Raw genomic sequence first — 11,206 nt, 5'->3', positions numbered from 1 at the left:
GGGGGGAGGGTGTGGAAATAAATCAAAAAGCATCATAACGCAAGCCCATCTTTGAAAGATTCCAGACTACAACATATTAAGATCTTGAGATAAAGAACTGGTCCTTAAAGAAGGTAATTCCTGAGCTATGCTATAGTTTCACAAAACTAAAAGATTTCAAGTAATCAGTTTTAAACATTACCCAACCTTATCCTTGAAGTAGGAGTACAAGAACTTCTTCCAGTCCTCGGTTACTATGCTCTTATAAGCAAACTGCTGAATGTAAGCCTTCAGGAAGCCAACGAAGACATCTAACAGTTAAAAAAACAAGCATTTCAGTGTTTGAAATTAAAGTGGGAAACAATAATATATATAGTCTGCATAATACATACCTGGTCCTCCAAGAAGTTGTTCAAGATAAAAAAGCAAAGCAAAGCCTTTCTCATACGGAACAGATGAATAGACAGCATCAAGATCTACTTCATTGAGATTAGGGACGAGGTTAGTTATAGGATTTTCATCTCCAAGAGTATTTATCTGTGACAAAGACACAAGAAAATACATTCATCCAGGAAAATCAGCATTCTTGCCAATCACTACTAATCCTATTTATAAAGGTATAATCCATCCAAAACTAAGATGGCCTCATTTCCAAGCGTTCTTTCTCATTCTTTTTCCTGAAGTTTTGAAACTGCACAGAACGTAGCTTACTAAACTTTTTTCTCATTTTATCAGTGTCCGACCGTGTATCGAACAAAGATGTTAGGATCAATTACCCTGTGCTCCAGTCATCTCACAGCACTTCATTACCATCATGCCTGTCATAATTACAAGCACCTATAGTAAACTATCTATATTTATCCCTTTATTAACAAACTATTTAAACTACTTGATTCAAACAGGTGACGTAAAGCATAAAATACAAGGAAATATTCATAGTAAACCAGGTAAACTGCATCACCAAACTGAATGAAAGGGACATCTACTATCACAGGCTGGAAATCTGAAAACTAAAAGTTGAACTATGCTACCTAAACACAAAACTAAACAACCCTCCTAGACAGTAACAGATTAGGAATATCCTCAATTATAATGCAGTATGTAGGAAAAAAAGTAATCAGTTACTTGCATGAGGCATTGGAAATTTTGGTCGTGCTTGGAGATAATTTCAACAAGCTTTCAGCTGCTTACCAGTAGGTTAACAGGTAATAACTGCAGTTTAGCCATACCCAGAACAACCAAGAGGGTCTGTAAAGATGTTCATCCTTACCGAACAGCTTAAAACAGTTCAAAAAGCTTTATCTAATCTCTGAGTATATTAAGCTATCACCTTGAGAAGAGAACACTACCTTGGAATCAAAGTTGTTCATCCTCCAATAAGAAATCCTTAGGAAAGCCAACTAGACAAGTCTTATTTGTGGGAAACACAAGAAATCAGCTTTATTTTATTTAGGTGTATGCTTCAACATAAAGTTATCATAAACTTAAAAATATTTACCGTATTCTGCAGTTCCCTCCAACCTCCTAGGGCTTGAAAGTGCCTGAACTGCTCACCAAACAACCGACCACCAATCCTGCGTTCCAGGTATACAGTATGTCCCTCATTCAGCCTGGAAACACATTGACAAAGTCAGCACTGGTAGGATGGTAAAAAGGATTAGTTGATCTCTTTACAGATTAATTTTAAAATACGATTTGCATTGCATTGAACATCACACCTACCAAAAATGCTCCCATGTTTTGTTTGTTACCAAATTGCCTGTCCAGCTGTGAGAGATTTCATGAGCAATAACCTAAAACACAGAAAGCAGTGACAGATCTACTGTTAATGACTCCTCTGGAAAATGAACATCAAATCCCAACAGAAAGAAAAAATCCTAATGGGATCTCATTTATTGCACTACATTCCCAAAGCCAGTTAGCATTCACAGGTCTGTAAACTTAGCCATATAAATTTTATTTAGAGGACTAACACTATCCTACCAAACCTTCTCCAGAAATCATTTTGAATGTGCAGCCTGCAAGTCAGAGCCACGCTAACCAACAAAAATAATTCCTGTAGTAGCACGGTGCATGGTTCTCATTTATGAAATCACATTTCAGAATGCTGGATCCAAACCAAGTAATGGACTAGTACTACTTGCCCACCTAAGGAACTGTTGCAGTGCCAGGACATTCTAAAATATCAAACAGGAAGAAAGCAGTCACCCCTAGAAGGATTATGATGCATGACATATTAAAAAGTATCCATGTCAATACTTCAGTATTCTTGGGATAAGACAATATGTCTTTTTTAGCAGTACATCAGTCTAGTAGAAAGACGTATCAGATAAAGAGCACCCAGAGGGCTCAACTTTCCAGAAAAAACAGAATTTACTCAAATCGTACTCATGATTTCCACTTTAAAAGCAAAGAGTACACAACGCGAGTTCTAGCACATAGACAGACACAGAGAAGAAAAAGCTCCCTACCAATTATTTCAATTAGCTAATTCAGTTGTGGTTGTTAAACATACCTACACTCAGGACAGGAAAAGAACTACTGAGTGCCCAAATTCAGTCAGTCCCCTACCCATACAGGCACCCACATTACTTTCATCTGTTCATTATACAAAACAGATATGTCTCCAGTTTTTCTAGAGTCTACTTAGAACTAAAACTCACTTTGTAAGACTTAAATAACTGCCTTAACTTTTAATTCCCCCAATGAACAAGAAACCAAGTTTTCAAATATCTATTACTAAGGAAGTTAAGATGTAACTTCAAGTTGGGTTCTACTTGAAGACATGAACCTATTTTCACTTACGTTTGACAGAGATCGATCACCTGCCTGAAAAAAAAAAAAAAAAAGGTAGTTGTCAGTTCAAGTAAACCTCAAAATACACCACTTCATGCAGTTTCACATATGATCCCCAACTTGAAAAGAGGCAGGAACATTTACAGTTCTTTCTAGGCAGAAGATTAATCCAATTTGTGGATTAATATAATCAAACTCTAAGGAAAAGCTGACTTTTGTCAGTGTTGCACTTACCAGTAGCGTTGGAGTTACAAAAGTAAGACAAGGGTTCTCCATACCACCGTAAGGAAAAGAAGGTGGCAAGACTAACAAATCATACTGTCCCCATACATAGGGTCCTGCTAAATCTTCTGCCGTTTTCAGCATAGCTTCAGCCTGAAATAAGAATTGACGTTGGTTTCTAACACGACTTCTGACAACAAACACTGAACCAGTTACAAGCTATTTGATCTCACACTTCATTCTCTTTCAGTTTGGGATGTCCTACATGCAAAATGAGTACAAGACTGCATCAATATTTATGCTCGGTAGTAGCTTTGTGTTGTGATAGAACAGTAGCATTTTTGGGGGTGGGAAGTAGAAAAAGAAGGGTCACAGATGAACAAAACACTAAACCACAGTCTGTTCCTTTTCCAAAACTATGTGAAAAAGTTAGTTTACAAAACATTTTTGTTAACTACCCACCTCAGCAAATTCATAGGCTGATTTATCCACTAGCTCCTTTTCCGCCCACACCAGTGTCCTTGGGCCAATCTTTCTGTTGAAAGTAAAAATGCCACTAAGACACCATGAACTGGAAATAACTATGGGAAACTAATTCAGAGAGCATACGTTTAAGTGTGCTCACGAGTAACCTGTGTTGCTGAAGAAACTCTTGAGAGAGTCTTCCTCTCTTTTTCCTCTCCACTGCTACAGTAACACTATAAAAAGCTTTAGAAAACAAACCAACCGCACACATCTACTGTTCAGGACAAATAAATAGGAAACACATTTAGAGATTTAAAAATGCTGTAAAGTCGTAATATAAAAGCCTTATTACAGGCTAGATTAACATATCCTTGTGGGCATGAGGAACGAGGCTGAAGCTATCATTTTCTGACAAAGCTTATCTGTTACTGGAAGAAAAAGATACTCTTCCCTGAGTTAGAAAAAGCCTTTAGTGGTTCCAATTGATTCCAAACTCTTCATGGTATTTCTTTAACTTACAGAAAAAGTACATTCTATAGAAAAAATGATGCAAGAGTGAATCAAGATACATGCAATTTGATACAAATAAACAGGCTCATTGAACCTCTAAGACCTTTTAAAACTAGAAACAAGACCAAGAAACAAACAGAAAAGGTAACTCTGAAGATTTATTATAATTATTAATATTTGTCCTTTGCGCAGATTCACTCACCTGCTTTCTAAAGCTCCAACCACTAAAGCAATCAAGTAGCAAGGTATGGGAACCTAACAGAGAACATGAGAAAAAAGAAATCTTATTTTTAATGTGATCTATCAACACCACTGTTTCAAAGAAAAACAAAAGTATGTAAGTAAAGAAGCATGCACATTTCCTCCACAGTTTCCCACCTTATGTTATAATAAAGGTATTGTTTTTTTTTCCCCCAAATGACATTCCTTTAGCTACAAGAAGTACTTGTGTCATGGATCTTTCATGTAAAGGCCACAAAATTGCAGTATCACCTCTGTTTGAAATAAATCTGCATATGTAAGAGCATACCAAAATGCTGCTGGTTTGGTTACTGCTCAAAAGTTCAAAAGAAGGTCAGTTTTCCATGTTCAGTTCAGTTCCATTAAATTTTATGGAAGGAGAAGTTAAGAGATACTGCTTAGATAACAGGCAGTTGTATCAGAAAAAGATGCAGGAAAAGCTTTAATGAATTCAAGTAAACAAGGAATATTTATGGCTAAAAAAGATTTAGCAAAATCAAAATGTATGTATTTGATTACCGTGTTTAGAATTAAAATAAATTCTAAATATTTGTTATTTTAATGAAAAAAAAATTCTGAAGCTGCAGTATCTTTAGAGAAATTCTTTCTCCCAGTGCTCTGGAAACAGAAGGCGATAATGCAGCCATTCCTGTCGAAGTTCCGCTATATCCGTCTTAACATTAAGACCTTAAATCATAATTACTTGGAGATAACATTTCAGAAAAATTTTATTCCATCATTTATTATCCCTAAGCCATTTCAATATCATTTATTAAAATATCCATATCATCAGGTGTGTTTTAATTTTACATTAACCCACAGAACATATTCTTAAAGAGATTTAAGTCCATTGACAGGTTATTTTGATGCCCAATCTGCTAATCTGATATTTAAAGTTACTTCAAATCTCAATGGCTGTTGGGTAATAAATTCATTTTTACAGAGGCTGCTCTCCACTACACTTCTTACCAGTCTGACCACGCAGAAGCAAAAAAAGTAGTTTTAGGGAAGATCAGCACACATACGTATCTAAGAGTTTGATGCATTTGTCTTTTTCATCAAATGAAACGCATGCCTTTTCTAACAAATCAGTCTCACAGTTTTGTATGTTAGATGATGTGTATGTCTTTTTTAATGCATTTGTCTTTTTTAAATTTCTCTCTTTTGTGTTTAACGCATTTGACTTTTTTTAATGAAACATATGCCTTTTCTAACAAATTAATCTAATGGTTTTCTGTATTGGAAAGTGCAGTATAATTTCAAGTAGACTAAATGCTATGCCTTGTACAGGTCCAGCAAACCTATCAACAGTGTATTTCTAGGTAACATATAGCTCTAGATAACATACAGCGTAGAAGCTTTATGCACTAGACCGAGAGTGGCAAATGTTTTGGCTCCACGGAGAAAGCAGAGCACTGCATATCGAAGAGCTCACAGACACGGTGACAATTTTTTTTTCTTCTCTCTCTCCTCTTCCCTCTCTCAGGTTTCCCATAACAGCCAAATCAACCCAACAGCTGCTGCGGTTCAGAGTAAGTTCCCCTCCCCTCCTCCACTCACACAATTCCATCCCTCCATGCATGCATTTAGTTCCTCAGCAACCCAGATCAGCTTACTAAAACAATTTCTTTTTAAACTTATGTCAATTTTTATCAGCTTATTCAGCAAAATGAACTAGGCTCACCAAGAGATCCCATGAACATCAGAACTGTAACCCAAAAAGCTGTGAGAACAAAAAAGCCAGGAGAGTAAACTGAGACTACTAAATGGAAAGCTGTCCGGCGGAAAAGGAGCTAGGGATGTTGGCCAACAGCCGGCTGAACATGAGCCAGCAGTGTGCCCAGGTAGCCAAGAAGGCCAATGGCATCCTGGCCTGTATCAGAAACAGTGTGGCCAGCAGGACCAGGACAGTGATCGTCCCCCTATACTTGGCACTGGTGAGGCCGCACCTCAAGTGCTGTGTCCAGTTCTGGGCCCCTCACCACCAGAAAGCCCTTGAGGTGCTGGAGCGAGTCCAGAGAAGGGCAACGAAGGTGGGGAAGGGTCTGGAGCACAAGTCTGATGGGGAGAGGCTGAGGGAACTGGGGGTGTTTGGTCTGGAGAAGAGGGGGCTGAGGGGAGACCTGAAAGGAGGTTGTAGCGAGGTGGGGGTTGGTCTCTTCTCCCAAGTAAGAAGTTATAGGACAAGAGGAAATGGCCTCAAGTTGTGCCAGGGGAGGTTTAGATCGGATATTAGGAAGAATTTCTTCACCGAAAGGGTTGCCCAGAGAAGTGGTGGAGTCCCCATCCCTGGAGGCATTTAAAAGATGTGTAGATGTGGTGCTTAGGGACATGGTTTAGTGGTGGGCTTGGCTGTGCCAGGTTTATGGTTGAACTCAATGATCTTAAGCGTCTTTTCCAACCTAAATGATCCTGTGATTCATCAATATCAAAACCGTATCTGAAGTGACTGTGAACTGCATGCGTTAGGAGTAAGACCTTAGGTATCTGTTTACTTGCCTGTAGCACTTACGTTCTGACTGAAACGGTATATCTTCCGACTGCTGTCCTCTGGGTCAGGCATCTCTCCATCACGATGAGCACTCATAAGAGCCACCAGCTCTTTAGGAACAGATATCTGGAAGAAGGTTATCCAACTGTGAGGAACTCAGTGGGCACACAGGATTACATAATATATTAGAAGCAGCGACAGCAAAAAGAGTAGCCCAGGTTTGTTCTGTTGTTAAGTCCTCCCCCTCAAGCAGAATACAAGGCATATAGAAAATTTTGTCTTAAAGGCTGGTAATATTTAATTAACTAAAAGGACTACCTTTGAGAGAAGTTAAAAGTTTCACTTTCTTCAGACTACTGAATTGTAATGCCACATTGAACATCTCTCTTTTTGTTTCCTTAAACCGATTGGACTATTTATGCCAGGACTGCAAAGATCCCAACTATGTACCAGAGCATATTACTTAAGGCATATATGAGTCATTTCAAGTATTTTTACTTTACAGCATTCTTTGTTGTTTTACTGTCTGCTTTTCCTGATTTAAGAACGTATTCCTTTCCTACTACAGCACTTTTTTTTTTTTTTTTTGAAATAAAGATACATGTGAATGAAAAAAGAGAAGATATATAAATAAAAGAAAATGGTAAATCTAGGGAAATGTCACAGAGAAGATGAGAAGTTTTTCGTTCTTTACATTAAGCTACAAGTCAATAGTCTCTGTTTTTATTTTAGGCCATATGCTGGCAGGTACAAAAATAACACTTTCACCCATTGTAGTGGTTGTCTTTATTTAGACTCACACGACTCCAGTTCACCTACCTCTGCATAGTATGTTAGTTTCACAGCAGGTGTGTCTTGGCATGGAAGGATGGCTCTGCAGTGGGTAGCCTGGAGAGGAAGGGGGAAAAAAAAAAAAGAAAAAGAAAAAGCTAAAACATAACAATCTTTCTGATGCAGAGGACTAGAAACAAATCAAACTAATATATTATATTGGAAATCTATATAGCTCCCCCAGAGAATTCACTATGTACAAACCGATACTTCCTATCGCTTATAATAGTTCTCATAGTTTAGGCTTTTAGAAAAGAAATAGTGGTAGGTAAGACAGATCAATAGCCACATATATCGATTGCAAAGAACTGCATGTTCTTCAACAAGAATCCTGAAGAGGGTAAAGCAGTTCTGGAATTATTAAACTGCAAACATAGAATAAAGTCTCACCAATATCCTGACTTAAGAAGTGGTTTCATTTAGGACCTTTGACACACACAATTATAAATTATGAGCTACTGTACTTTCGCCTCCTTGCCTTCCTCTCCAACTCTTTGGAAACCAGGGGAAATTACAGTGGTATGTAAACATGAAGTCTGGAAAAAAAAAAAATTAATCCACTCAACCTGACACTGGCTGAAGAGAAATGGGTGTTTCTTTCCAGAAGTTTGCTCTGGAGTAAACCATTGAAGAGCTGAAGACTTTGGAGAGCTTTCAAAAGAGATTTCGACAATTGCTTCTTGTCCCCTGTGTAATAAAGAATATCATCAGGCTGTTTCGACATAACTCCTGCTCATTACTGAAATTCCTCTACAAAGATTTCTGGAAAACAGAGCTGCAGCACTGTCTCAAAAGCATCAAAAATAAGAACAAGCAGCATATTAAAGCCGGCTTTTCCCCTTAAATTATGATAGTAAAAATTAGCTGGTTTATTTCAATTTTCGTGTCCCAAGACACTTCTACTATTCTTTTTACTAACCAGAAACTTTTTATCTTCTCTCTTCAAGGAGAACATGGACTTCTTTAAACTGACTGGATCAGCCACATACATATAGTTTTGCCACAACTATCTAACATTGTACACGTAAGTACAAAAAAAAAACCCACTGCAAAAAGCAAACAAAAAAGTGTATAAAGTCTATATAAGAACATACATGCTTTAATAACATAGGATTTGTGTATTCTGTAAATAAAAAAATTTAGAATTTGCAGCAGATGTTATGTTCTGTAAGCATGATCCTTAAGCTGAAAAAAAATACTGAAAATAGCAATTACTGGAAAACCCTATTAACAGTAGAGTTAACAAAAAAAAATTAAAAAATGTTCAAATTTTATTCAGGGTTTCAGAACTGGTGTAAAGTAAAAACTAACAGCTCTGTACACAATAGGTACCAGCTTGCTAACAAGAGAACACACACAAACCTGACACATTCATGCTCTTATTTTTTTTAAAAACATATCAAAACCATCGCTGACACCAAAAGCACACAGAAGTACTTGCTTCTGTTATCTGAAAGTTCCAGGTTATACATACAACTCTCTGGAATTAACAGTCCAACCATAAATCAGAACAAACTTCAGCTAATCAGAGGAGTTGGATACTAGATATGCTGACCAGCTATACATATCTGGTTTATAACCAGTATTCCAAAGTACATATTTGACAAGAAAAGAGAAAATAATTTGTATTACCATAAGGCAAATTGCTTACTGAACAATCAGACTTTCAGTTGCAACTCCTACCCTTTCCTATCACTTCTTTATTGATACTTACATAGGGGACAATCTCACACAAGATTATAAATTCTTATGATCACGACTCATTACTCCCTCTTTGTAGCTTTTTTTCTTACAAGGAAATCTAGCAATAAAAAACAAAAGGCTGAAAGTCAAACAAAAGAAACAGGCCTATGTTTCTGCTGTGGCCTGTTTAAGGACTTCATTTACTCAGTTTCATATCAGATCATAAGTGTTTCCCCAGAAAGGACAGCTATTATATGACATTCCTTTCTCTTCCACACTATGCGTGTTTCTAAATTGCACTAATTCAGAGAACAACAACAAAAAATTAGAAACCAGACATGAGTTTGTAGAGGTAATAATGAGTTTTGTAAACAAAACAATAAGAAGCAACTTAGTACACAATTTTATTCAAACAAGGGAACCTCCTTATACGATCACAGCTTTCAGCTTTGGCACATGAGATACCACAGAGTTACAATGGAGTTACAACATACAAAGCAAACTGCCAAAAAATGTCATCTGGCAACAACTTTTTATTTTGTGCAACTTAAGAGGCAGATTATGGTTAGTTCATTCTCCATCACGCTGCCAAAACTCAAGTTCTGCTTTTTAGGGACTTGTGCTCAGCATAGTCAATATAATAAAAATTTTATTATTTGAAAACACTAATCATAGCGGTAACCTCCAGTTCTACAGAAGTGCAGGATCAGCCCTTGTATAAAAGAAAGGAAAACATATATACGCCATACTGTAGCAATTCTGAACGTGACAAAATTCAGGTAGTTGAAGCAGAAAGAATATTACTGATAAGATGCACTGAAAAAACTGTGATACATTACACATCATTTTGCTTCTTAGTTTGGCAAGTCATTTTGTACAGGATATAAGACCTGGAAATGAGTACAAAGACTCTCAAAGTTTTGGCTGTCTAATGAAAACCAAATATTAAATTAATCTACAAGATCATATACCAAATAAATGCAACACTCTAATTTACAAGTCCCTTTGCAAGCTTTACACAACGACCCTACAGGCAGACAAGCAGTTTATACCGTGCATTTTTGAAACTACCTAAAGGAACAGGCAAAATGTGTACCTTCTTAGTTCAAAAGGAAGTGTGATTTCCAGGGGGGTCCCCTTGAAACTGTGCTTTTCTCCAAAACCAAATTTTGCATCCTGTCCGTTTACAGTCACTTTAAATACCTGTACATCTTTTGTATCCAAGACCTGTAATGAAGCAAATGTTGCATACTTATTAAATAGCGTAATAATTAACATAGCATTCATCAAATCTTAAACACAAGTCCCTCTGAAGAAAAAAGCATTTACTAAGACAGACCAGAAAAACTGAGTAACTATGTTGAGTACTGGGAACCAGAATTTTAACACAGCAGCACTAAACTTACAAAACTGGAGGGGAAAGAGGCAGAAAACCAGCTTCTGACCATGAAAGCGGAAACAGGAGTTTATTAAGTAAACTACGAAGGTAAAAGACTTCACAGGGCTACTATGAAATAAGGAGAACGATAGAAAAGCCCCTGCCAAGGCTCCCACCCTATAACTGGCCACTATGAACCAAGACTTTCACTCAGCAGAAGATGAATTAAATAATGCAGCATCCCTGTCTGCAGCATAAGAAAAGTTTCGGTCTTTGTTATTAACAAGATGGATTTTTTTTTTCCCTAAAAAATAAGGGCCAATCACAAAAGGATTTTATGGAGCTAGCAGGAAAATCCCACAAACCCAAAACTGCAGTTTGCACACAGGGTAACGCTAAAGAGGTTTATTTGCATAGCTAACTGAGAAAGTAGCTGGCGTAATAAAACACACACGTGAAAAAGCCACGAACGCAGCTTTGCAACGGTTTATTCTCATCTTTTCGGCAACGGGCTCTTCACCATTTTAACGGGAAAATACCTATTCCTGCTCTCGCCCTGCACAACGCGCCGGCTCTAGGCGCGGCGAGCGGCAAGCCCGGGCCGCCCAGGT

At 37.5% G+C, this 11,206-nt stretch overlaps 1 protein-coding gene across 1 annotated transcript; it reads right to left on the bottom strand.

Annotated features, from left to right (window-relative positions):
- Nucleotides 1–150: 150 nt before the first annotated feature.
- Nucleotides 151–10,468, bottom strand: LOC104154980 (leukotriene A-4 hydrolase-like; the record flags this gene model as incomplete). The annotated part of the gene is made up of 12 exons (XM_009694916.1): nt 151–290; nt 372–516; nt 1,478–1,589; nt 1,702–1,772; nt 2,785–2,808; nt 3,010–3,150; nt 3,460–3,532; nt 4,175–4,227; nt 6,725–6,829; nt 7,523–7,591; nt 8,101–8,221; nt 10,314–10,468. Coding segments are annotated over 12 exons (1,182 nt in total), but the record flags the coding sequence as incomplete, so codon positions are not given.
- Between the last annotated feature and the right edge of the window lie 738 nt (nt 10,469–11,206).

Source organism: Cariama cristata, unplaced genomic scaffold (assembly GCF_000690535.1).
Source record: "Cariama cristata isolate BGI_N322 unplaced genomic scaffold, ASM69053v1 scaffold39652, whole genome shotgun sequence".
NCBI lineage: Eukaryota > Metazoa > Chordata > Aves > Cariamiformes > Cariamidae > Cariama > Cariama cristata.
Note: the sequence above shows the minus strand (reverse complement) of the source record. Positions and strands in the feature narration are given on the sequence as shown.